We start from the raw sequence: 27512 nt of genomic DNA on the forward strand, positions 1-27512 counted from the left end.
CCCTCCCCCCCCTCCCCTCTGAAGCATCGTCTACATCAGTGCGTCGGCCATGTTGCTGTTCTGCCAACGTAAACACGTCGTCTTGGAGTGTTTGTACAGGTGAGACGACTGGCTGAAGCGTTTGCCGCACTTGAGGCAGGCGTACGGTTTCTCCCCGGTGTGGACCCTAATGTGTTTCTTACAGTCGGTCAGAGTGAGGAAAGTCTTACAGCAGATTCGACAGGCGTACTTCCTGGCTCCTTCCACCACCAGCACGTTGTGTTCGGACAGGGCCTTCTTACACTTGGAGAGGACGTCGGCAGAGGCACGGGTCAGCTGGGGGCGAGGGTTTGGGGCGGACGAGGACGAGGTGGGTGGGCCTGACTCGTAACCTCCCGAACCGTTCAGAAGCAAGGGTCCCCCTTCCCCAAGACTGGAGGAAGACAGGGCGTCTTGGAGAACGACCCCTGTTTCTCCTCCTCCTCTTCCTCCGCCCACGTTGTCGTTTTTAGGTGCGATGCGTCGGTATCCAGGGTAACCCAGGGAGCTCCCTCGAGAGGCGCGGGCCAGGGAGTGCAGACCCAGGCTGGAGCGCTGGAAATCCAGAGAAAAAGGATCTGGGAACCCTCCTCCTCCTCTGGGGTTTCCCAGTCCGTCATGCAGGGGACGCAGGAAGAGCGAATCGGCGTCTGTAGAGAATCCCCCGAGACCGTCACCAGCCAGCAGGTGCAGGTGGTTGGCCGACCCGGGACGGAGCATCGAGGCGGAGTTATTGGTTCCAGAGTGTTCCGGGCTCAGCAGGAAGCCATGTGTCGCTGCCATCGCCTCGCCGGTCGTCGTGTTGAGGAGGTCGTCGTCCCCGGCATCAACCCCCGACCCCCCGCTTCCGAAGACCTTGGCGCCGAGGAAGCTAGAAATCCTAAAACCAGACTTCCCATCAAGATGGTTACTACAGCCAAAACCACCGGCAATCCCACTACCAAGACCTCCTTTGAGCAGGACCTGGGAACCGGGTTGGAGAAGCTGTTGGTCAGAGGAGGAGAGACTACGGTCGCTGCTCTGTGGGCTCAGTTCTACCTTCTCCTCCCCTCCTCCTCTTCCTCTTCCAGGTCCCAGCTGGTCGCTACCCTGGATGGTGATGTCATCAGCTGGCTCTGGGGAGCTCAGAGGCTCACACTTGACCACCACCTGGAGGAGAGGAGAGAAGGAGATGAGGAGAGAGGAGGGGAGGAGAGAGAAGAAGATACAGGAGGAGATGAGGAGAGAGGAAAGGAGGAGACGATAGGAGAGAGAAGAGGAGATGAGGAGAGGAGATGAGGAGAGAGAGGAGGAGGAGAGGAGGGGAGAGGACATGAGAGGAGAGAGAAGGACAGGAGAGGAGGAGATGAGAGGAGTGGAGGAGAATAGAGGAGAGGAGGAGAGAGAAGAGGAGAGTAGGACAGGAGGAGATGAGGAGAGAGAGGAGAGGAGGAGAAGATAGGAAAGGAGGAGAGAGAAGAGGAGGACAGGAGGAGTGAGGAAAGGAGAGAGGACAGGAGAGGATGGGAGAGGAGGAGAGAGAAGAGGAGAGGAGGACAGGAGGAGTGAGGAAAGGAGAGAGGATGGGAGAGGAGGAGGACAAGATAGGAGAGAGAAGGAGAAGAGAGAAGAGAGGAGGAGTGGAGGAGAAGAGAGTAGTGCACTATGGGTCCTGGTCAACAGTAGTGCACTATGGGTCCTGGTCAACAGTAGTGCACTATGGGTTCTGGTCAACAGTAGTGCACTATGGGTTCTGGTCAACAGTAGTGCACTATGGGTTCTGGTCAACAGTAGTGCACTATGGGTCCTGGTCAACAGTAGTGCACTATGGGTCCTGGTCAACAGTAGTGCACTATGGGTTCTGGTCAACAGTAGTGCACTATGGGTTCTGGTCAACAGTAGTGCACTGTGGGTCCTGGTCAACAGTAGTGCACTATGGGTCCTGGTCAACAGTAGTCCTGGTCAACAGTAGTGCACTATGGGTCCTGGTCAACAGTAGTGCACTATGGGTCCTGGTCAACAGTATACCACTATGGGTCCTGGTCAACAGTAGTCCTGGTCAACAGTAGTCCTGGTCAACAGTAGACCACTATGGGTCCTGGTCAACAGTAGACCACTATGGGTCCTGGTCAACAGTAGTGCACTATGGGTCCTGGTCAACAGTAGACCACTATGGGTCCTGGTCAACAGTAGTGCACTGTGGGTCCTGGTCAACAGTAGTGCACTGTGGGTCCTGGTCAACAGTAGTGCACTATGGGTCCTGGTAAACAGTAGTCCTGGTCAACAGTAGTGCACTATGGGTCCTGGTCAACAGTAGTCCTGGTCAACAGTAGTGCACTATGGGTTCTGGTCAACAGTAGTGCACTATGGGCCCTGGTCTAAAGTAGTGCACTATGGGTCCTGGTCAACAGTAGTGCACTATGGGTCCTGGTCAACAGTAGTGCACTATGGGCCCTGGTCTAAAGTAGTGCACTATGGGTTCTGGTCAACAGTAGTGCACTATGGGCCCTGGTCTAAAGTAGTGCACTATGGGTTCTGGTCAACAGTTGTGCACTATGGGCCCTGGTCTAAAGTAGTGCACTATGGGTCCTGGTCAACAGTAGACCACTATGGGTCCTGGTCAACAGTAGTGCATTATGGGTCCTGGTCAACAGTAGTGCACTGTGGGTCCTGGTCAACAGTAGAGCACTATGGGTCCTGGTCAACAGTAGACCACTATGGGTCCTGGTCAACAGTAGTGCATTATGGGTCCTGGTCAACAGTAGTGCACTGTGGGTCCTGGTCAACAGTAGTGCACTATGGGTCCTGGTCAACAGTAGTGCACTATGGGTTCTGGTCAACAGTAGTGCACTATGGGTTCTGGTCAACAGTAGTGCACTGTGTGTCCTGGTCAACAGTAGTGCACTATGGGTCCTGGTCAACAGTAGTGCACTATGGGTCCTGGTCAACAGTAGTGCACTATGGGTCCTGGTCAACAGTAATGCACTGTGGGTCCTGGTCAACAGTAATGCACTGTGGGTCCTGGTCAACAGTAGTGCACTGTGGGTCCTGGTCAACAGTTGAGCACTATGGGTTCTGGTCAACAGTAGTGCACTATGGGTTCTGGTCAACAGTAGTGCACTATGGGTTCTGGTCAACAGTAGTGCACTGTGTGTCCTGGTCAACAGTAGTGCACTATGGGTCCTGGTCAACAGTAGTCCTGGTCAACAGTAGTGCACTATGAGCCCTGGTCAACAGTAGTGCACTATGGGTCCTGGTAAACAGTAGAGCACTATGGGTCCTGGTCAACAGTAGTCCACTATTGGTCCTGGTCAACAGTAGTGCACTATGGGTCCTGGTCAACAGTAGTCCACTATTGGTCCTGGTCAACAGTAGTCCACTATAGAGGGAATAAGGGGATATTTGGTATTTCCTGTTAAAATGTCATTACCTGTCCCTGTTGCTCCCGTACTTCCTCCTCCTCCTCCTCTTCCTCCGTTATCTTCACCTCCACCCCATCACCATGGTGACTCCCCCCATCCAGGGACTCCTTCCCCACACCCCCCTCCTCCGCCATCCCTTGCTCCTCCCCTTCGCAGCGTCCGCCGTCCGATTGGCTGGGCATCTGGGAGTCATCCTGGGTCACGCCCCCTACTAGGCCGGTGATCGCCGCGTCCAGTCTGGCCTCCTCCCCCGTCTTGTGGGAGTCGGGGGAGAGTAGTCCCACTTCTTCATCCCCGTGGGTTCCGGAGGGGCGGGGCCTCTGCCTGGGCCTGTCCTCAGATAGGCTAAAGCTCAGGGAGGGCTTTCTCTTGTGGCAGCGTCGAATGGGGTAGGAAGCTTTGTGCTCCACTACACCACTAATGCTAACACCATCGCTACCACCCCTTAGCCCATCCTCCTCCACCCCGCCCAGGGCAGAGCTCACCAGGCTTAGACCCAGCTGCTGCAGCAGGAACGACCGCTGGAGCCTGGACGTAGCAGCGTTAGCCGCTAGGTTAGCGTTAGCCTCTTGGTTAGCGTTAGCGGCTAGGTTAGCGTTGGCGGCTGCCTGCTGCTGCTGCCTGAGTCTCTGCTGTTCCGCGTGGGTGTGTTGGCGGTGTTGTGTGGCCCGGTGGTCTGCCGGCGGGGACATGGGCATGGTGCGGGTGGTCAGGTAGTGCTTACAGGCCTTGACTACGGCGTTCAGGTGGAGGTGAGAGGCAGCTAGCAGCACGTCCATCACGTTGCTCTCTCCTAGCATCAGGGTGGAGGTGTACATCATGTCCACCAGGGCGGCAAACGCTTCCGCTGTCACCACCTGCAGTAACACATCATCATCATCATCATCATCATCATCATCACCACCTGCAGTAACACATCATCATCATCCTCATCACCACCACCTGCAGTAACACATCATCATCATCCTTATCACCACCACCTGCAGTAACACATCATCATCATCATCATCATCATCATCACCACCTGCAGTAACACATCATCATCATCATCATCACCACCTGCAGTAACACATCATCATCATCATCCTCATCACCTGCAGTAACACATCATCATCATCCTCATCACCACCTGCAGTAACACATCATCATCATCATCATCCTCATCACCTGCAGTAACACATCATCATCATCCTCATCACCACCTGCAGTAACACATCATCATCATCCTCATCACCACCACCTGCAGTAACACATCATCATCATCCTCATCACCACCACCTGCAGTAACACATCATCATCATCATCATCCTCATCACCACCACCTGCAGTAACACATCATCATCATCATCATCATCACCACCTGCAGTAACACATCATCATCATCCTCATCACCACCACCTGCAGTAACACATCATCATCATCATCATCATCACCACCTGCAGTAACACATCATCATCATCATCATCCTCATCACCACCACCTGCAGTAACACATCATCATCATCATCATCATCACCACCTGCAGTAACACATCATCATCATCATCACCACCACCTGCAGTAACACATCATCATCATCATCATCACCACCACCTGCAGTAACACATCATCATCATCCTCACCACCACCACCTGCAGTAACACATCATCATCATCATCATCCTCATCACCACCACCTGCAGTAACACATCATCATCATCATCACCACCACCACCTGCAGTAACACATCATCATCATCATCACCACCACCACCTGCAGTAACACATCATCATCATCCTCATCACCACCACCTGCAGTAACACATCATCATCCTCATCACCACCACCTGCAGTAACACATCATCATCATCATCATCCTCATCACCACCACCTGCAGTAACACATCATCATCATCATCACCACCACCACCTGCAGTAACACATCATCATCATCCTCATCACCACCACCTGCAGTAACACATCATCATCATCATCACCACCACCACCTGCAGTAACACATCATCATCATCCTCATCACCACCACCTGCAGTAACACATCATCATCATCCTCATCACCACCACCTGCAGTAACACATCATCATCATCCTCATCACCACCACCTGCAGTAACACATCATCATCATCCTCATCACCACCACCTGCAGTAACACATCATCATCATCCTCATCACCACCACCTGCAGTAACACATCATCATCATCATCACCACCACCTGCAGTAACACATCATCATCACCCCTGTTGTAGACTCATCATCCTCATCACCCCTGTTATAGACGCATCATCCTCATCACCCCTGTTATAGACTCATCATCCTCATCACCCCTGTTATAGACTCATCATCCTCATCACCCGTTATAGACTCATCATCCTCATCACCCCTGTTATAGACTCATCATCTTCATCAACCGTTACTCATCATCCTCATTACCCCTGTTATAAACTCATCCTCATCACACCTGTAATAAACTCATCATCCTCATCACCCGTTAGACGCATCATCCTCATCACCCCTGTTATAAACTCATCATCCTCATCACCCGTAATAGACTCATCCTCATCTTAATCATCACCACCGTCATCATCCTCACCTCGCTGTCCAGTTGTATCATGTTCATGCTGGCGTCTCCCTGGGCGACGGTGAACAGGGCTCTGAAGTGAGTGCTGCAAGCCGCCAGCACCGAGCGGTGGGCCTTAAAATGGCGGCTGCCCACCACAATGACACAGTCACACAGCTGGCTGTGGACACGCTGGTAGTTCAGCTGCTGGAAGACCTACAATAACAACATGAATCACGCGTGGCTCAGTCGCTAGCTAGAGCACGGCTCGTGGGTTCGATTCCCGCTGAGGCCACGCGTACATGTGAAAGACTGTAAGTCGCTTCAGATAAGGGCGTCTGCCAAATGGCTTATATTATATTATATTATTATGAAAACACTTTATTGTTAGAGCGTTTTCTTTTTCATTTACTGACTGAAATCATAAAGTTGTTTCCATTTTACCTGGTTGAAGTGGCCCGGGAAGTCCATGACCTGCAGGGAAGGAGGGGAAGAAGGGGAGGGGAGGGAGGGATGGGGGAGAAGGGGAGAGGAAGGGAGGAGGGAGAAGGGGAGGAGGGGGAGAGGAAGGGAGGGGGGAGAAGGGGAGAGGAAGGGAGGAGGGAGAAGGGGAGAGGGGGTGAGAAGGGGAGAGGAGAGGAGGGGGGAGAGGAGGAAAGGGGGGGAGAAGGGGAGAGGAAGGGATGGGGCGGAGAAGAGAGGGAGGGGAGGGGGGGAAGGGAGAGGGAAGAGGGAGAGAAAAGGGAGAGGGAGGGGGAAGGAGGGGAGGAAACAGGATTGTAAAAAAAATCTGTTGTGTAATAAATGTCAGGAAAATTAAGTCCTCTTGAGGTAATCCTCCTGACAAAACCTTTGATTGATTAAAAAGTTAGCTTTAAATTGACTGTCAGTGGAGGGGACATTATAGTAGACTATGGTCAATGCTTTGAATATGACATGCTGTAGAAGGCCAGTAGCTACACTAGCTATCACAATTAATTAGTTGAATATATTAACAAATAGATAATAGATGCCTTGTTGAAGTTATTGCATAGGCTATTTCACGGGAAAGTGAAAGTGGGGAACTAGTAACGATATTGAAGAGAATATGTTAAAAATGTGTGTAATGTATGTCTATGCGAAAACATTAGTCAAAGTACAAGCAAGGAAACTGTACAGTTTGTTGACGTCTAGACTGCTATCAGCTAACTAAATAACTAGTCCCCAGTCTGGTGAATACCATCATTGCTAAGCTAAGCTAACTAGCATGTCAGCAACTGGATATCCACTTATCTAGCTAGTTAGCTACTTGCTAACTTTTGAGAAAGGCTGTGTTAAAAGAAATAACAGTGTAACACACAGCGATTTGCGGTGAGGTAGCTTAGCTAGCAACATTAGCTAACATTTTTTGTTTTGTTTATAATAACAATCAAGGAGAACAACATCAGCTCATCGAAGTATAATTATTATGTTTGCTCGCTTAGGTGTACGGCTACAATGGCTAATGGCTAATGCTAACTACCTATTATTATTAGCTAATACTAACTACCTAGATAGATTTGCTTAACGTTATTATTAACAGCTGTCAAGTTTCATCCCCTAGAAAGCAGCAAAGCAAAAAAAATGCAACATTGATATAACATAAATAAAACAATAAACATGATGATATAATACAAATAAACAGTCTAAGCTAGCTTGCTAATGTTAGCCGCCGGTTACCTTGTTTGTGTTGTCGGTGCTACTCCACGGGTCAGGGTGGACGGACGGGGTTCATCAAGTCCACTAGACCGGACAGAAGGAGGACTACCGACGGCTAGACGGCTCTTCATGGACCGCTATAACGCTTCTCCGGGTGCTCACAGTCACATAGTCGATATGTTGTCCGAATAGGTTAAAACCCCCTCCAAAAAAGGACACAGACAACACAGCTAAATAGCTATGACTCCATGTTGTTACTTTGAACCAATCTAAATTTAGTTTTTAACCCAAAGAGGGTCTTCTCAGGGAGGGGGTGCGGTGGCTGGAGCTAGATGGTTGATGTTTTTCCTCTCTCCCCCCCTCCAAAAAGGACACAGACAACAACACAGCTAAATAGCTACGACTCCATTTAGTTACTTTGAAATCATCTAAATGTAGGTTTTGTTTACCCCCCAAAGCAGGGTCTTCTCAGGGAGGGGGCTGGCGGTTGATGTTCTTCCTCTCCTCCCAGACTCTGTAGGTGGCGCTACACTCCTATCAGCGCACCGTGTTAACGAGTTGCAGTACCACTCCTCGCCATCGGGTGTCGCTGTTGTTTTGTGTGTGGAGGGTGAATATATTTCCGTTTTGTTTTTTTAAGATCCGCTTAACTGACAACAAACATGGATGCCAACTGCACATTGGTTTGCTGTGAAGAGGAGAGAGAAGACGATAAAGCGACTATTGGTAAATATGACTATTTATGTTACAGACGAATTATTCATTGAAAATACAAGATTGCAATTTTAAGCGTCTCCAAGAATTGACAACACGTAAATCCACCCTGTTCCGTAGTACACGTGGGTGCGCTCATGTTAATGCAGTGACGTTAAATGTATAGTAACTTCGGGATTTTGTCATTTAAGTCCTTTATCTACTTCCCAAGAGTCAAATTAACTAATGCATACCATTTTATTTTTTTTATGTCTCTTAGCTTTGTGGTGAGCATAGAGGGCACTATGGTATTGAAGGCAGAGCTGTGGTCGATAAACAGCATCCTCACACATATACGCATTCATGTCAATCCTCAATCCCCCTCTTTCTCCTCAACAGTTCAGTTCTCTAACGGCACCCTGAGGAACACACAGCAGCTGGACTTCAGCTTCTATAAGAACGTGGACGAGACCAACCCTAGGAAGAAGAACCGGCGCATGCTGGTGAGATCACTACGCCTGGTGTAGGGTGACGTTGCCTCTAGAGCGCTGATCTGGGATCCGTTTTGGATCTGTACCCAGGAGCAAAACACAGAGTTGATAAATAAATAAATAAAATTATAAATATTGAGTTATTAAATATTAGACATTTTTGGTAAAACAACATTCCTTCTCTCTGACACGGTCTTCTTCCTGTGTGTTTTTAAGGCTACTTCTCTCTGACACGGTCTCCTTCCTGTGTGTTTTTAAGGCTACTTCCTGTGTTTTTAAGGCTACTTCCTGTGTTTTTAAGGCTACTTCTCTCTGACACGGTCTCCTTCCTGTGTGTTTTTAAGGTTACTTCTCTCTGACACGGTCTTCTTCCTGTGTGTTTTTAAAGCTACTTCTCTCTGACACGGTCTTCTTCCTGTGTGTTTTTAAGGCTACTTCTCTCTGACACGGTCTTCTTCCTGTGTGTTTTTTTAAGGCTGCTTCTCTCTGACACGGTCTCCTTCCTGTGTGTTTTTAAGGCTACTTCCTGTGTTTTTAAGGTTACTTCTCTCTGACACGGTCTCCTTCCTGTGTGTTTTTAAGGTTACTTCTCTCTGACACGGTCTTCTTCCTGTGTGTTTTTAAGGCTACTTCTCTCTGACACGGTCTCCTTCCTGTGTGTTTTTAAGGCTACTTCCTGTGTTTTTAAGGCTACTTCTCTCTGACACGGTCTCCTTCCTGTGTTTAGGTTGCAGAATCAGACAGACTCTCCTATGTTGGTAATAACTTTGGAACAGGATCCTTAAAATGCAACAACCTTTGCAAGTAAGTTTTTATTTCAGCAGGTAAAAAACACATCAAAATGTTTACCAAAACAGTGGCAGGGTGGCTGTGTTGTTGTTATGTCTCTCAGCTGTTTACCAAAACAGTGGCAGGGTGGCAGTGTTGTTGTTATGTCTCTCAGCTGTTTACCAAAACAGTGGCAGGGTGGCTGTGTTGTTGTTATGTCTCTCAGCTGTTTACCAAAACAGTGGCAGGGTGGCAGTGTTGTTGTTATGTCTCTCAGCTGTTTACCAAAACAGTGGCAGGGTGACAGTGTTGTTGTTATGTCTCTCAGCTGTTTACCAAAACAGTGGCTGGGTGAGAGTGTTGTTATGTCTCTCAGCTGTTTTCCTAAAACAGTGGCAGGTTGACAGTGTTGTTATTATGTCTCTCAGCTGTTTACCAAAACAGTGGCAGGGTGACAGTGTTGTTATTATGTCTCTCAGCTGTTTACCAAAACAGTGGCAGGGTGTCCATGTTGTTATGTCTCTCAGCTGTTTACCAAAACAGTGGCAGGGTGGCCATGTTGTTATGTCTCTCAGCTGTTTACCAAAACAGTGGCAGGGTGACAGTGTTGTTATGTCTCTCAGCTGTTTACCAAAACAGTGGCAGGGTGCAAGTGTTGTTATTATGTCTCTCAGCTGTTTACCAAAACAGTGGCAGGGTGACAGTGTTGTTATGTCTCAGGTATTATGTCGGGGTGCTGAACAAGGAGACCATGAGGATGGAGGTGCACAACGCTCAACTGTTCAACATGCAGCCCGTCATCCCAGGTACGTCATCCCCTATCAGATAACACCCTTCAGTGTGACAGTCATCCCCTATCAGATAACACCCTTCAGTGTGACAGTCATCCCCTATCAGATAACACCCTTCAGTGTGACAGTCATCCCCTATCAGATAACACCCTTCAGTGTGACAGTCATCCCTTATCAGATAACACCCTTCAGTGTGACAGTCATCCCCTATCAGATAACACCCTTCAGTGTGACAGTCATCCCCTATCAGATAACACCCTTCAGTGTGACAGTCATCCCCTATCAGATAAAACCCTTCAGTGTGACAGTCATCCCCTATCAGATAACACCCTTCAGTGTGACAGTCATCCCCTATCAGATAAAACCCTTCAGTGTGACAGTCATCCCCTATCAGATAACACCCTTCAGTGGGACAGTCATCCCCTATCAGATAACACCCTTCAGTGTGACAGTCATCCCCTATCAGATAACACCCTTCAGCGTGACAGTCATCCCCTATCAGATAACACCCTTCAGTGTGACAGTCATCCCCTATCAGATAACACCCTTCAGTGTGACAGTCATCCCCTATCAGATAACACCCTTCAGTGTGACAGTCATCCCCTATCAGATAACACCCTTCAGTGTGACAGTCATCCCCTATCAGATAACACCCTTCAGCGTGACAGTCATCCCCTATCAGATAACACCCTTCAGTGTGACAGTCATCCCCTATCAGATAACACCCTTCAGTGTGACAGTCATCCCCTATCAGATAACACCCTTCAGTGTGACAGTCAACCCCTATCAGATAACACCCTTCAGTGTGACAGTCATCCCCTATCAGATAACACCCTTCAGCGTGACAGTCATCCCCTATCAGATAACACCCTTCAGTGTGACAGTCATCCCCTATCAGATAACACCCTTCAGTGTGACAGTCATCCCCTATCAGATAACACCCTTCAGTGTGACAGTCATCCCCTATCAGTCTACTTGCTACACCAGAAACCAATTTGATTTGTTATCATTTCAATTCACAAGATAGAATGGGTCGGCCATGGGGGTACTGGGGGGGGGGGGGGGGGTTACTGGGGTTGGGCTGTTGGGCGGGGGGGGTACTGGAGTTGGGCAACACTGACCTATACCAATCAAATCTCAGATCTCCACAAGTACATAGAGGTTGATGTGTGATTGGGTCATCAACTTCTTCTGTTTAAAAAAAAAAACAGGCTGGATGAATGGCTGTACCAAACCCAATCAAATGTGTATTTGTCACTTTCGCCCCCGATACAACCTGGTGTAGGTCGACCTCACCGTGTTGAACTGGAGCCCCCGATACAACCTGGTGTAGGTCGACCTCACCGTGTTGAACTGGAGCCCCCGATACAACCTGGTGTAGGTCGACCTCACCGTGTTGAACTGGAGCCCCCGATACAACCTGGTGTAGGTCGACCTCACCGTGTTGAACTGGAGCCCCCGATACAACCTGGTGTAGGTCGACCTCACCGTGTTGAACTGGAGCCCCCGATACAACCTGGTGTAGGTCGACCTCACCGTGTTGAACTGGAGCCCCCGATACAACCTGGTGTAGGTCGACCTCACCGTGTTGAACTGGAGCCCCCGATACAACCTGGTGTAGGTCATGTCGTCTGTTTCCCAGGGGAGTCGTCTCTCTGACTAACATGTCGTCTGTTTCCCAGGGGAGTCGTCTCTCTGACTAACATGTCGTCTGTTTCCCAGGGGAGTCGTCTCTCTGACTAACATGTCGTCTGTTTCCCAGGGGAGTCGTCTCTCTGACTAACATGTCGTCTGTTTCCCAGGGGAGTCGTCTCTCTGACTAACATGTCGTCTGTTTCCCAGGGAGTCGTCTCTCTGACTAACATGTCGTCTGTTTCCCAGGGGAGTCGTCTCTCTGACTTCACTAACATGTCGTCTGTTTCCCAGGGGAGTCGTCTCTCTGACTAACATGTCCTCTGTTTCCCAGGGGAGGCGTCTACAGAGAATGATGCGTCCCAGAACACAGATCTAACATACAGGGAAAAGGTACCTCCGTTCATTTCTGTTAAAAAATAGAACCCGGAACGTTCTAGAGTTCCGTCAGCCTTGAACATCTCCCCTCCCCTTAGTCTCTAGTTCCAGGGATTAGAGTTTCCCCCAATACTTCCTGTCAGGTTTAAGTGTTGTTTTACTAAACCCACTGCGGGCTACAGTATAATCTGCATTTGATCACATCAATCATAAGAATGAATACCTAACCCCCCCCCCCCCCCCCCCCCCCTACAGGTGGACTCTCTGATCGAGGCGTTTGGTACCAACAAGCAGAAGAGAGCTCTGACCTCCAGGAGACTAAACCAGGTGGGCAGTGAGACCCTGCAGAGTGCTGTAGCAAAGGCTGCCCACACCATCATAGACCAGAAGGGCCTGGAAGGTACCTACACACACACCTGTATACCTACACACACACACACACATCTGTATACCCACACACACACACACACACACACACCTGTATACCAACACACACACCTGTATACCTACACACACACACACACACACAGTGAGACCCTGCAGAGTGCTGTAGCAAAGGCTGCCCATTCCATCATAGACCAGAAGGGCCTGGAAGGTACCTACACACACACCTGTATACCTACCTACACACACACACACACACACACCTGTATACCTACCTATACACACACACACACACACACCTGTATAACTACCTACACACACACACCTGTATACCTACCTATACACACACACACACACACACCTGTATACCTACCTACACACACACACCTGTATAACTACCTACACACACACCTACAGTACATTTGGGAAGTATTTAGACCCCTTCTCTCTTTCTCCACATTTTGTTAAGTTACAGCCTTTTTTATCCTCAAATCAACACACAAGACCACTTAATGACATCACAATGCCCCTTAATGACATCACAAGACCCCTTAATGACATCACAAGACCCCTTAATGACATCACAAGACCCCTTAATGACATCACAAGACCCCTTAATGACATCACAAGACCCCTTAATGACATCACGAGACCCCTTAATGACATCACGAGACCCCTTAATGACATCACGAGACCCCTTAATGACATCACAAGACCCCTTAATGACAAAGCGAAAAACGGGTTTAGAAATGTTTGCATGTTTATTAAAAAATAAACCGAAATAAGTATTGAGACTCTGAATTGAGTTCGGGTGCATCCTGTTTCCATTGATCATCCTTGAGGTGTTTCTACAACTTTCTACAACACACAAGTCCACCTGTGGTAAATTCAATTGATTGGGAAGGATTTGGAAAGGCACACACACCTGTCTATATAAGGTCGCACAGTTGACAGTGCGTGTCAGATCAAAAAACAAGCCGTGAGGTCTGAAGGAATTGTCCGTAGAGCTCCGAGACAGGATTGTGTCGAGGCACAGATCTGGGGGAAGGGTACCAAAACATTTCTGCAGCATTGAAGGTCCCCGAGAACACAGTGGCCTCCATCATTCTGAAATGGAAGAAGTTTGGAACTACCAAGACTCTTCCTAGTGCTGGACGCCCTGCCACACTGATCGATCTGGGGAGAAGAACCCAATGGTCACTCTGATAGAGTTCCTCTGTGGAGATGGGAGAACCTTCCAGAAGGACAACCATCTCTGCAGCTCTCCACCAATCAGGCCTTTATGGTAGAGTGGCCAGACGGAAGCCACTCCTCAGTAAAAGGCACATTCTGGCCCGCTGGTAGTTTGCCAAAAAGCACCCAGACCGTGAGAAACAAGATTCTTTGGTCTGATGAAATCAAGATTGAACTCTTTGGCCTGAATGCCAGGCGTCACGTCTAGAGAAAACCTGGCACCATCCCTACGGTGAAGCATGGTGGTGGCAGCGTCAAGCTGTGGGGATGTTTTTCAGCGGCAGGGACTGGGAGACTAGTCAGGATCGAGGGAAAGATGAACGGAGTAAAGTACAGAGATCCTTGATGAAAACCTGCTACTTGGTATTATGGGGTATTGTGATGTCATTATAAGGTATTGTGATGTCATTATGAGGTACTGTGATGTCATTATGGTGAGAGAGAGAAAAAACTATGTAATCCATTTTAGAATAAGGCTGTAATGTAACAACATGTGGAATAAGTCAAGGGGTCTGAATACTTTCTGAAGGACACAGTCAGACCAGAAGACGTACGCACACACACCTGTACAGTAACACACACACCTGTACATTAACACACAGCTGTACAGTAACACACACACACACACACACACCTGTACAGTAACACACACCTGTACAGTAACACACACCTGTACAGTAGCACACACACCTGTACAGTAACACACACACCTGTACAGTAGCACACACCTGTACATTAACACACAGCTGTACAGTAACACACACACACACACGCACACACACCTGTACAGTAACACACACACCTGTACAGTAACACACACACCTGTACAGTAACACACACCTGTACAGTAGCACACACCTGTACATTAACACACAGCTGTACAGTAACACACACACCTGTACAGTAACACACACACCTGTACAGTAGCACACACCTGTACATTAACACACACACCTGTACAGTAGCACACACCTGTACAGTAACACACACACCTGTACAGTAGCACACACCTGTACATTAACACACAGCTGTACAGTAACACACACACCTGTACAGTAACACACACACCTGTACAGTAACACACACACCTGTACAGTAGCACACACCTGTACAGTAACACACACACCTGTACATTAACACACAGCTGTACAGTAACACACACACACACACCTGTACAGTAACACACACCTGTACAGTAACACACACCTGTACAGTAACACACACACCTGTACAGTAGCACACACCTGTACATTAACACACAGCTGTACAGTAACACACACACACACACACACGCACACACACCTGTACAGTAACACACACACCTGTACAGTAACACACACACCTGTACAGTAACACACACACCTGTACAGTAGCACACACCTGTACATTAACACACAGCTGTACAGTAACACACACACACACACACACACCTGTACAGTAACACACACCTGTACAGTAACACACAGCTGTACAGTAACACACACACACACACCTGTACAGTAACACAGTCAGACCAGAAGACGTACACACACACACCTGTACAGTAGCACACACACCTGTACAGTAGCACACAGCAGTAACACAGTGAATGTTTCCCTCCTCCAGCCCTTCAGCAGGAGGTTGTTCAGGCAGAGTCCCAGTCTGAAGTGTCTCATTACCTTCCTCCCTGCTACCCCGACGCCGACACACCTCAACACGTCTACCTGTTTGACGACAGTATCCTTCACCTGGACTGTGTGTGTGTGACTCCAGGTTAAGCTGTGTGTGTGTGTGTGTGTGTGAGAGACTCCAGGTTAAGGTGTGTGTGAGACTCCAGGTTAAGGTGTGTGAGAGACTCCAGGTTAAGGTGTGTGTGAGACTCCAGGTTAAGCTGTGTGTGAGACTCCAGGTTAAGCTGTGTGTGTGTGACTCCAGGTTAAGCTGTGTGTGTGTGACTCCAGGTTAAGCTGTGTGTGTGTGTGTGACTCCAGGTTAAGCTGTGTGTGTGTGTGTGTGTGTGTGTGTGACTCCAGGTTAAGGTGTGTGTGTGTGTGTGTGTGTGTGTGAGCAGGTTAATGTGTGTGTGTGTGTGTGTGAGCAGGTTAATGTGTGTGTGAGCAGGTTAATGTGTGTGTGAGCAGGTTAATGTGTGTGTGTGTGTGTGTGTGTGTGTGTGTGTGGCCAGGTTAATGTGTGACCAGGTTAATGTGTGTGTGTATGGCCAGGTTAATGTGTGTGTGTGTGTATGGCCAGGTTAATGTGTGACCAGGTTAATGTGTGTGTGTATGGCCAGGTTAATGTGTGACCAGGTTAATGTGTGTGTGTATGGCCAGGTTAATGTGTGACCAGGTTAATGTGTGTGTGTATGGCCAGGTTAATGTGTGACCAGGTTAATGTGTGTGTGTATGGCCAGGTTAATGTGTGTGTGTGTGTATGGCCAGGTTAATGTGTGACCAGGTTAATGTGCGTGTGTGACCAGGTTAATGTGTGTGTGTGTGTGACCAGGTTAATGTGTGTGTATGACCAGGTTAATGTGTGTGTGTCCTTACCTGAGTCCCAGTCCTGTCTCCGGTGGAGTACGATGTCCTGGATGCTGCTGGCTCCAAGATGGCCGCCCTGACCCCGGAGGAACTACAGAACTTAACAGATGAAGGGTCGGACTACAACACTCATACTGTTGTTGACGTTGTTGTGGTGTTGTTGTTGACGTTGTTGTTGTTGTTGATATGTTGTTGACATTGTTGTTGATGTGTTGTTGTTGTGTTGTTGACACGGTGGTGGCGTTGTTGTGTTGTTGACGTTGTATTGACGTTGTTGTTCCAGGTGTCAGAGCGTGGTGCATCAGTTGGAGAGCCTGCCCAGAGAGGGCGTGGCCAGAGAGAGACATGCTCGCTGTGCCTTCTACCTCCTCCTGCTGCTCAAACTGGCACGGCAGAAAAACATGACTCGCAAGTGTGAGTGCCATGCCGTGTGTGTGTGTGTCTGTCTGTCTCTGCGTGTGTGTCTGTCTCTCTGTGTGTGTGTGTGTGTGAGAAGCAAGTGTTGACTTTTTAAAAAGTAATCCTTGTTTGAGCCTGCACCTGTAGTGTTCACCGAGAACATAATCTCTAATCTCTCGTATCATTAAGGGTTGTGTTAATGTTGTTTTCTAGTCGGGCAGGAGGAGGGCTGCCCTCGTATCATTAAGGGTTGTGTTAATGTTGTTTTCTAGTCGGGCAGGAGGAGGGCTGCCCTCGTATCATTAAGGGTTGTGTTAATGTTGTTTTCTAGTCAGGAGGAGGGCTGCCCTCGTATCATTAAGGGTTGTGTTAATGTTGTTTTCTAGTCGGGCAGGAGGAGGGCTGCCCTCGTATCATTAAGGGTTGTGTTAATGTTTTCTAGTCGGGCAGGAGGGCTGCCCTCGTATCATTAAGGGTTGTGTTAATGTTGCTTTCTAGTCGGGCAGGAGGAGGGCTGCCATCGTATCATTAAGGGTTGTGTTAATGTTGTTTTCTAGTCGGGCAGGAGGAGGGCTGTCCTCGTATCATTAAGGGTTGTGTTAATGTTGCTTTCTAGTCGGGCAGGAGGAGGGCTGCCCTCGTATCATTAAGGGTTGTGTTAATGTTGTTTTCTAGTCGGGCAGGAGGAGGGCTGCCCTCGTATCATTAAGGGTTGTGTTAATGTTTTCTAGTCGGGCAGGAGGAGGGCTGCCATCGTATCATTAAGGGTTGTGTTAATGTTGTTTTCTAGTCAGGAGGAGGGCTGTCCTCGTATCATTAAGGGTTGTGTTAATGTTGTTTTCTAGTCAGGAGGAGGGCTGCCCTCGTATCATTAAGGGTTGTGTTAATGTTTTCTAGTCGGGCAGGAGGAGGGCTGCCATCGTATCATTAAGGGTTGTGTTAATGTTGTTTTCTAGTCAGGAGGAGGGCTGCCCTCGTATCATTAAGGGTTGTGTTAATGTTTTCTAGTCAGGAGGAGGGCTGCCCTCGTATCATTAAGGGTTGTGTTAATGTTGTTTTCTAGTCAGGAGGAGGGCTGTCCTCGTATCATTAAGGGTTGTGTTAATGTTGTTTTCTAGTCAGGAGGAGGGCTGTCCTCGTATCATTAAGGGTTGTGTTAATGTTGTTTTCTAGTCGGGCAGGAGGAGGGCTGCCCTCGTATCATTAAGGGTTGTGTTAATGTTGTTTTCTAGTCGGGCAGGAGGAGGGCTGCCCTCGTATCATTAAGGGTTGTGTTAATGTTGTTTTCTAGTCAGGAGGAGGGCTGTCCTCGTATCATTAAGGGTTGTGTTAATGTTGTTTTCTAGTTGGGCAGGAGGAGGGCTGTCCTCGTATCATTAAGGGTTGTGTTAATGTTGTTTTCTAGTTGGGCAGGAGGAGGGCTGTCCTCGTATCATTAAGGGTTGTGTTAATGTTGTTTTCTAGTCTGGCAGGAGGAGGGCTGTCCTCGTATCATTAAGGGTTGTGTTAATGTTGTTTTCTAGTTGGGCAGGAGGAGGGCTGCCCTCGTATCATTAAGGGTTGTGTTAATGTTTTCTAGTCAGGAGGAGGGCTGCCATCGTATCATTAAGGGTTGTGTTAATGTTGTTTTCTAGTCAGGAGGAGGGCTGTCCTCGTATCATTAAGGGTTGTGTTAATGTTGTTTTCTAGTCAGGAGGAGGGCTGTCCTCGTATCATTAAGGGTTGTGTTAATGTTTTCTAGTCAGGAGGAGGGCTGTCCTCGTATCATTAAGGGTTGTGTTAATGTTGTTTTCTAGTCAGGAGGAGGGCTGTCCTCGTATCATTAAGGGTTGTGTTAATGTTGTTTTCTAGTCGGGCAGGAGGAGGGCTGCCCTCGTATCATTAAGGGTTGTGTTAATGTTGTTTTCTAGTCGGGCAGGAGGAGGGCTGCCCTCGTATCATTAAGGGTTGTGTTAATGTTGTTTTCTAGTCGGGCAGGAGGAGGGCTGTCCTCGTATCATTAAGGGTTGTGTTAATGTTGTTTTCTAGTCGGGCAGGAGGAGGGCTGCCCTCGTATCATTAAGGGTTGTGTTAATGTTTTCTAGTCTGGCAGGAGGAGGGCTGCCCTCGTATCATTAAGGGTTGTGTTAATGTTTTCTAGTCGGGCAGGAGGAGGGCTGCCCTCGTATCATTAAGGGTTGTGTTAATGTTTTCTAGTCGGGCAGGAGGAGGGCTGCCCTCGTATCATTAAGGGTTGTGTTAATGTTTTCTAGTCGGGCAGGAGGAGGGCTGCCCTCGTATCATTAAGGGTTGTGTTAATGTTGTTTTCTAGTCGGGCAGGAGGAGGGCTGCCCTCGTATCATCCACATCAAGCTGATGAGGACCTTCACCGTGGAGACCTTCAATAACGGCAGGTAGCTGTCCACTCGCTGGCACCCTACGTAGTGCACTAGATCGTCTGCTTTTCAGATAGCACCCTACGTAGTGCACTAGATCGTCTGCTTTTCAGATAGCACCCTACATAGTGCACTAGACCCGGGCCCATAGATCGTCTGCTTTTCAGATAGCACCCTACGTAGTGCACTAGACCCGGGCCCATAGATCGTCTGCTTTTCAGATAGCACCCTACGTAGTGCACTAGACCCGGGCCCATAGATCGTCTGCTTTTCAGATAGCACCCTACGAAGTGCACTAGACCCGGGCCCATAGATCGTCTGCTTTTCAGATAGCACCCTACGTAGTGCACTAGACCCGGGCCCATAGATCGTCTGCTTTTCAGATAGCACCCTACTAGACCCGGGTCCATAGATCGTCTGCTTTTCAGATAGCACCCTACTAGACCCGGGTCCATAGATCGTCTGCTTTTCAGATAGCACCCTACGAAGTGCACTAGACCCGGGCCCATAGATCGTCTGCTTTTCAGATAGCACCCTACGTAGTGCACTAGACCCGGGCCCATAGATCGTCTGCTTTTCAGATAGCACCCTACTAGACCCGGGTCCATAGATCGTCTGCTTTTCAGATAGCACCCTACATAGTGCACTAGACCCGGGTCCATAGATCGTCTGCTTTTCAGATAGCACCCTACGTAGTGCACTAGACCCGGGCCCATAGATCGTCTGCTTTTCAGATAGCACCCTACGTAGTGCACTAGACCCGGGTCCATAGATCGTCTGCTTTTCAGATAGCACCCTACTAGACCCGGGTCCATAGATCGTCTGCTTTTCAGATAGCACCCTACATAGTGCACTAGACCCGGGTCCATAGATCGTCTGCTTTTCAGATAGCACCCTACATAGTGCACTAGACCCGGGCCCATAGATCGTCTGCTTTTCAGATAGCACCCTACGTAGTGCACTAGACCCGGGCCCATAGATCGTCTGCTTTTCAGATAGCACCCTACGTAGTGCACTAGACCCGGGCCCATAGATCGTCTGCTTTTCAGATAGCACCCTACTAGACCCGGGTCCATAGATCGTCTGCTTTTCAGATAGCACCCTACGAAGTGCACTAGACCCGGGCCCATAGATCGTCTGCTTTTCAGATAGCACCCTACGTAGTGCACTAGACCCGGGCCCATAGATCGTCTGCTTTTCAGATAGCACCCTACTAGACCCGGGTCCATAGATCGTCTGCTTTTCAGATAGCACCCTACATAGTGCACTAGACCCGGGTCCATAGATCGTCTGCTTTTCAGATAGCACCCTACGTAGTGCACTAGACCCGGGTCCATAGATCGTCTGCTTTTCAGATAGCACCCTACGTAGTGCACTAGACCCGGGCCCGTAGATCGTCTGCTTTTCAGATAGCACCCTACGTAGTGCACTAGACCCGGGTCCATAGATCGTCTGCTTTTCAGATAGCACCCTACATAGTGCACTAGACCCGGGCCCATAGATCGTCTGCTTTTCAGATAGCACCCTACGAAGTGCACTAGACCCGGGCCCGTAGATCGTCTGCTTTTCAGATAGCACCCTACGTAGTGCACTAGACCCAGGCCCATAGATCGTCTGCTTTTCAGATAGCACCCTACGTAGTGCACTAGACCCGGGTCCAAAGATCGTCTGCTTTTCAGATAGCACCCTACGTAGTGCACTAGACCCGGGTCCAAAGATCGTCTGCTTTTCAGATAGCACCCTACGTAGTGCACTAGACCCGGGTCCATAGATCGTCTTGCTTTTCAGATAGCACCCTACGTAGTGCACTAGACCCGGGCCCATAGATCGTCTGCTTTTCAGATAGCACCCTACGTAGTGCACTCGACCCGGGCCCATAGATCGTCTGCTTTTCAGATAGCACCCTACGTAGTGCACTAGACCCGGGCCCGTAGATCGTCTGCTTTTCAGATAGCACCCTACGTAGTGCACTAGACCCGGGCCCGTAGATCGTCTGCTTTTCAGATAGCACCCTACGTAGTGCACTAGACCCGGGCCCGTAGATCGTCTGCTTTTCAGATAGCACCCTACGTAGTGCACTAGACCCGAGCCCGTAGATCGTCTGCTTTTCAGATAGCACCCTACGAAGTGCACTAGACCCGGGCCCATAGATCGTCTGCTTTTCAGATAGCACCCTACGTAGTGCACTAGACCCGGGCCCGTAGATCGTCTGCTTTTCAGATAGCACCCTACGTAGTGCACTAGACCCGGGCCCGTAGATCGTCTTGCTTTTCAGATAGCACCCTACGTAGTGCACTAGACCCGGGCCCATAGATCGTCTGCTTTTCAGATAGCACCCTACGTAGTGCACTAGACCCGGGTCCAAAGATCGTCTGCTTTTCAGATAGCACCCTACGTAGTGCACTAGACCCGGGCCCGTAGATCGTCTGCTTTTCAGATAGCACCCTACGAAGTGCACTAGACCCGGGCCCGTAGATCGTCTGCTTTTCAGATAGCACCCTACGAAGTGCACTAGACCCGGGCCCGTAGATCGTCTGCTTTTCAGATAGCACCCTACGTAGTGCACTAGACCCGGGCCCATAGATCGTCTTGCTTTTCAGATAGCACCCTACGTAGTGCACTAGACCCGGGCCCATAGATCGTCTGCTTTTCAGATAGCACCCTACGTAGTGCACTAGACCCGGGCCCATAGATCGTCTGCTTTTCAGATAGCACCCTACTAGACCCGGGTCCATAGATCGTCTGCTTTTCAGATAGCACCCTACATAGTGCACTAGACCCGGGTCCATAGATCGTCTGCTTTTCAGATAGCACCCTACGTAGTGCACTAGACCCGGGCCCATAGATCGTCTGCTTTTCAGATAGCACCCTACGTAGTGCACTAGACCCGGGCCCATAGATCGTCTGCTTTTCAGATAGCACCCTACGTAGTGCACTAGACCCGGGCCCATAGATCGTCTGCTTTTCAGATAGCACCCTACTAGACCCGGGTCCATAGATCGTCTGCTTTTCAGATAGCACCCTACGAAGTGCACTAGACCCGGGCCCATAGATCGTCTGCTTTTCAGATAGCACCCTACGTAGTGCACTAGACCCGGGCCCATAGATCGTCTGCTTTTCAGATAGCACCCTACTAGACCCGGGTCCATAGATCGTCTGCTTTTCAGATAGCACCCTACATAGTGCACTAGACCCGGGTCCATAGATCGTCTGCTTTTCAGATAGCACCCTACGTAGTGCACTAGACCCGGGTCCATAGATCGTCTGCTTTTCAGATAGCACCCTACGTAGTGCACTAGACCCGGGCCCGTAGATCGTCTGCTTTTCAGATAGCACCCTACGTAGTGCACTAGACCCGGGTCCATAGATCGTCTGCTTTTCAGATAGCACCCTACATAGTGCACTAGACCCGGGCCCATAGATCGTCTGCTTTTCAGATAGCACCCTACGAAGTGCACTAGACCCGGGCCCGTAGATCGTCTGCTTTTCAGATAGCACCCTACGTAGTGCACTAGACCCAGGCCCATAGATCGTCTGCTTTTCAGATAGCACCCTACGTAGTGCACTAGACCCGGGTCCAAAGATCGTCTTCTTTTCAGATAGCACCCTACGTAGTGCACTAGACCCGGGTCCAAAGATCGTCTGCTTTTCAGATAGCACCCTACGTAGTGCACTAGACCCGGGTCCATAGATCGTCTTGCTTTTCAGATAGCACCCTACGTAGTGCACTAGACCCGGGCCCATAGATCGTCTGCTTTTCAGATAGCACCCTACGTAGTGCACTAGACCCGGGCCCATAGATCGTCTGCTTTTCAGATAGCACCCTACATAGTGCACTAGACCCGGGCCCATAGATCGTCTGCTTTTCAGATAGCACCCTACGTAGTGCACTAGATCGTCTGCTTTTCAGATAGCACCCTACGTAGTGCACTAGATCGTCTGCTTTTCAGATAGCACCCTACGTAGTGCACTAGACCCGGGCCCGTAGATCGTCTGCTTTTCAGATAGCACCCTACGTAGTGCACTAGACCCGGGCCCGTAGATCGTCTGCTTTTCAGATAGCACCCTACGTAGTGCACTAGACCCGAGCCCGTAGATCGTCTGCTTTTCAGATAGCACCCTACGAAGTGCACTAGACCCGGGCCCATAGATTGTCTGCTTTTCAGATAGCACCCTACGTAGTGCACTAGACCCGGGCCCGTAGATCGTCTGCTTTTCAGATAGCACCCTACGTAGTGCACTAGACCCGGGCCCGTAGATCGTCTTGCTTTTCAGATAGCACCCTACGTAGTGCACTAGACCCGGGCCCATAGATCGTCTGCTTTTCAGATAGCACCCTACGTAGTGCACTAGACCCGGGTCCAAAGATCGTCTGCTTTTCAGATAGCACCCTACGTAGTGCACTAGACCCGGGCCCGTAGATCGTCTGCTTTTCAGATAGCACCCTACGAAGTGCACTAGACCCGGGCCCGTAGATCGTCTGCTTTTCAGATAGCACCCTACGTAGTGCACTAGACCCGGGCCCGTAGATCGTCTGCTTTTCAGATAGCACCCTACGTAGTGCACTAGACCCGGGCCCATAGATCGTCTGCTTTTCAGATAGCACCCTACGTAGTGCACTAGACCCGGGCCCATAGATCGTCTGCTTTTCAGATAGCACCCTACGTAGTGCACTAGACCCGGGCCCGTAGATCGTCTGCTTTTCAGATAGCACCCTACATAGTGCACTAGACCCGGGCCCGTAGATCGTCTGCTTTTCAGATAGCACCCTACGTAGTGCACTAGACCCGGGTCCAAAGATCGTCTGCTTTTCAGATAGCACCCTACGTAGTGCACTAGACCCGGGTCCATAGATCGTCTGCTTTTCAGATAGCACCCTACGTAGTGCACTAGACCCGGGCCCATAGATCGTCTGCTTTTCAGATAGCACCCTACGTAGTGCACTAGACCCGGGCCCGTAGATCGTCTGCTTTTCAGATAGCACCCTACGTAGTGCACTAGACCCGGGCCCGTAGATCGTCTGCTTTTCAGATAGCACCCTACGTAGTGCACTAGACCCGAGCCCATAGATCGTCTGCTTTTCAGATAGCACCCTACGTAGTGCACTAGACCCGGGCCCATAGATCGTCTGCTTTTCAGATAGCACCCTACGTAGTGCACTAGACCCGGGCCCATAGATCGTCTGCTTTTCAGATAGCACCCTACGTAGTGCACTAGTTAGGGAATAGAGCTCTCCTTTCCTTCCTCTTGAATTAAAAAACAGATTTAGTTAAATTCAGTAGCTACATTGGTATTAATGTGTGTGTGTGTGTGTGTGTGTGTGTGTGTGTGTGTGTGTGTGTGTGTGTGTGTGTGTGTGTGGTGTGTGTCTCTCTCTAGGGTGCAGAACGTGGTGTCTACGTCGATGCGTGTGAAGGTGGCAGCGTACTGCCTGGCCCTGCTGCTCCACATGGGAGACATGACCGCTGACCTCACACTGTTACACAGAGACCTGGGGGTCACAGAAAAACGGTGAGAGACCTGGGGGGGTCACAGAGACCTGGGGGGGTCACAGAGACCTGGGGGGGGGTCACAGAGACCTGGGGGGGGGTCACAGAGACCTGGGGGGGGTCACAGAGACCTGGGGGGGTCACAGAGACCTGGGGGGGTCACAGAGACCTGGGGGGGAGTCACAGAGACCTGGGGGGGTCGCAGAACAGGAGAGAGACCTGGGGGGGGGGGTCACAGAGACCTGGGGGGGTCGCAGAACAGGAGAGAGACCTGGGGGGGGGGTCACAGAGACCTGGGGGGGGGTCACAGAGACCTGGGGGGGGGTCACAGAACAGGAGAGCGAGAGACACACCTCTTTAAAAAAAAAAATGAGGTGCCGAAATTGTTGCAACCTCTATTACCAGCCTGTTCAACCTCTTTCGTATCGTCTGAGATTCCCAAAGATTGGAAAGCTGCCACGGTCATCTCCCTCTTCAAAGGGGGAGACACTCTCGACCCAAACTGCTACAGACCTATATCTATCCTACCATGCCTTTTCTAAGGTCTTCGAAAGCAAAGTTAACAAACAGATCACCGACCATTTTGAATACCTGGGTGTCTGGTTAGACTGTAAACTCTCCTTCCAGACTCACATTAAGCATCTCCAATCCAAAATCAGATCTAGATCCAAAATTAAATCTAGAATCGGCTTCCTGTATCGCAACAAAGCCTCCTTCATTCACGCCGCCAAACTTACCCTTGTAAAACTGACCATCCTACCGATCCTCGACTTCGGCGATGTCCTTTACAAAATAGCCTCCAACACCCTACTCAACAAATTGGATGCAGTTTATCACCACTGCCATTCATTTTGTCAACAAAGCCCATATACTACTCACCATTGCGCCCTGTACGCTCTCGTTGGCTGGCCCTCGCTTCATACTCGTCGCCAAACCCACTGGCTACAGGTTATCTACAAGTCTCTGCTAGGTAAATCCCCGCCTTATATCAGTTCACTGGTCACCATAGCAGCACCCAATCGTAGCATGCGCTTCAGCAGGTAAATCTCACTGGTCACTCCCCAAATCCAACTCCTCCTTTGGTCACCTTTCCTTCCAGTTCTCTGCTGCCGCTGACTGGAACGAACGGCAAAAATCTCTGAAGCTGGAGACTCTTATCTCCCTCACTAGCTTTAAGCACCAGCTGTCAGAGCAGCTCACAGATCACTGCACCTGTACATAGCCCATCTGTTAACAGCCCATCTATCTATCTACCTCATCCCCATACTGGGATTTATTTATTTATCTTGCTCCTTTGCACCCCAGTATCTCTACCTGCACGTTCATCTTCTGCACATCTACCATTCCAGTGTTTAATTGCTATATTGTAATTACTTCACCACCATGGCCTATTTATTTCCTTAACTCCCTTATTTATTTACCTCATTTCCACTCACTGTATATAGACTTTTTGTTTTCTTTTGTTCTACTGTATTATTGACTGCATGTTTTGTTTATTCCATCTGTAACTCTGTGTTGTTGTTTGTGTCGCACTGCTTTGCTTTATCTTGGTCAGGTCGCAGTTGTAAATGAGAACTTGTTCTCAACTGGCCTACCTGGTTAAATAAAGGTGTTCTCAACTAGTCTACCTGGTTAAATAAAGGTGTTCTCAACTGGCCTACCTGGTTAAATAAAGGTGTTCTCAACTAGCCTACCTGGTTAAATAAAGGTGTTCTCAACTAGCCTACCTGGTTAAATAAAGGTGTTCTCAACTAGCCTACCCGGTTAAATAAAGGTGTTCTCAACTAGCCTACCCGGTTAAATAAAGGTGTTCTCAACTAGCCTACCCGGTTAAATAAAGGTGTTCTCAACTGACCTACCTGGTTAAATAAAGGTGTTCTCAACTAGCCTACCTGGTTAAATAAAGGTGTTCTCAACTAGCCTACCTGGTTAAATAAAGGTGTTCTCAACTAGCCTACCCGGTTAAATAAAGGTGTTCTCAACTAGCCTACCCGGTTAAATAAAGGTGTTCTCAACTGGCCTACCTGGTTAAATAAAGGTGTTCTCAACTAGCCTACCTGGTTAAATAAAGGTGTTCTCAACTGACCTACCTGGTTAAATAAAGGTGTTCTCAACTAGCCTACCTGGTTAAATAAAGGTGTTCTCAACTAGCCTACCTGGTTAAATAAAGGTGTTCTCAACTAGACTACCTGGTTAAATAAAGGTGTTCTCAACTGACCTACCTGGTTAAATAAAGGTGTTCTCAACTAGACTACCTGGTTAAATAAAGGTGTTCTCAACTGGCCTACCTGGTTAAATAAAGGTGTTCTCAACTAGCCTACCTGGTTAAATAAAGGTGTTCTCAACTAGTCCTACCTGGTTAAATAAAGGTGTTCTCTACTAGCCTACCTGGTTAAATAAAGGCGTTCTCAACTAGCCTACCTGGTTATATAAAGGTGTTCTCAACTAGTCTACCTGGTTAAATAAAGGTGTTCTCAACTGGCCTACCTGGTTAAATAAAGGTGTTCTCAACTAGCCTACCTGGTTAAATAAAGGTGTTCTCAACTAGCCTACCTGGTTAAATAAAGGTGTTCTCAACTGGCCTACCTGGTTAAATAAAGGTGTTCTCAACTAGCCTACCTGGTTAAATAAAGGTGTTCTCAACTGACCTACCTGGTTAAATAAAGGTGTTCTCAACTAGCCTACCTGGTTAAATAAAGGTGTTCTCAACTAGC

The 27512-nt window shown here is 49.1% G+C and overlaps 2 protein-coding genes across 3 annotated transcripts in view; one reads left to right on the forward strand and one right to left on the reverse strand.

The window, feature by feature from the left end:
• Positions 1 to 8168, reverse strand: LOC110513527 (zinc finger and BTB domain-containing protein 5). Its single transcript, XM_090209788.1, has 5 exons — positions 7668 to 8168; positions 6414 to 6443; positions 6003 to 6185; positions 3428 to 4276; positions 1 to 1167 (listed from the first exon to the last, which is right to left on the reverse strand). Exons 2-5 carry the CDS (start codon positions 6438 to 6440, stop codon positions 31 to 33), a joined length of 2196 nt encoding a protein of 731 aa, XP_090065914.1. The 5' UTR covers positions 6441 to 6443; positions 7668 to 8168; the 3' UTR covers positions 1 to 30.
• LOC118936816 (DNA-directed RNA polymerase I subunit RPA49) overlaps positions 8143 to 27512 on the forward strand; it is a 21999-nt gene continuing 2629 nt past the window's right edge. Inside the window, exons 1-11 of one of the 2 annotated variants that reach the window (XM_090209828.1) lie at positions 8143 to 8372; positions 8739 to 8842; positions 9558 to 9634; positions 10319 to 10404; positions 12356 to 12414; positions 12655 to 12799; positions 15622 to 15732; positions 16556 to 16649; positions 16819 to 16949; positions 19246 to 19327; positions 24689 to 24820. In XM_090209828.1, the coding sequence (XP_090065954.1) occupies positions 8309 to 8372; positions 8739 to 8842; positions 9558 to 9634; positions 10319 to 10404; positions 12356 to 12414; positions 12655 to 12799; positions 15622 to 15732; positions 16556 to 16649; positions 16819 to 16949; positions 19246 to 19327; positions 24689 to 24820 (1085 nt within the window). In that variant the 5' untranslated portion in view covers positions 8143 to 8308. Of the gene's footprint in view, positions 8373 to 8738; positions 8843 to 9557; positions 9635 to 10318; positions 10405 to 12355; positions 12415 to 12654; positions 12800 to 15621; positions 15733 to 16555; positions 16650 to 16818; positions 16950 to 17147; positions 17222 to 19245; positions 19328 to 24688; positions 24821 to 27512 lie in introns of those variants that run through there. The other variant, XM_090209829.1, reaches the window with a different exon arrangement.

Source organism: Oncorhynchus mykiss, chromosome 19 (genome assembly GCF_057628025.1).
Source record: "Oncorhynchus mykiss isolate SJ-2025 chromosome 19, ASM5762802v1, whole genome shotgun sequence".
NCBI classification, from domain to species: Eukaryota; Metazoa; Chordata; class Actinopteri; order Salmoniformes; family Salmonidae; genus Oncorhynchus; species Oncorhynchus mykiss.

What these genes read in the sequence shown, in the direction of transcription:
- LOC110513527 (XM_090209788.1), bottom strand. Translation starts at nt 6,440, where the DNA reads ATGGACTTCCCGGGCCACTTCAACCAG. An exon ending in TCCCGGGCCACTTCAACCAG is followed by an intron (nt 6,186 to 6,413) that starts GTAAAATGGAAA and finishes TTGTTATTGTAG; the next exon opens with GTCTTCCAGCAGCTGAACTA. An exon ending in TACGGGAGCAACAGGGACAG is followed by an intron (nt 1,168 to 3,427) that starts GTAATGACATTT and finishes CCTCTCCTCCAG; the next exon opens with GTGGTGGTCAAGTGTGAGCC.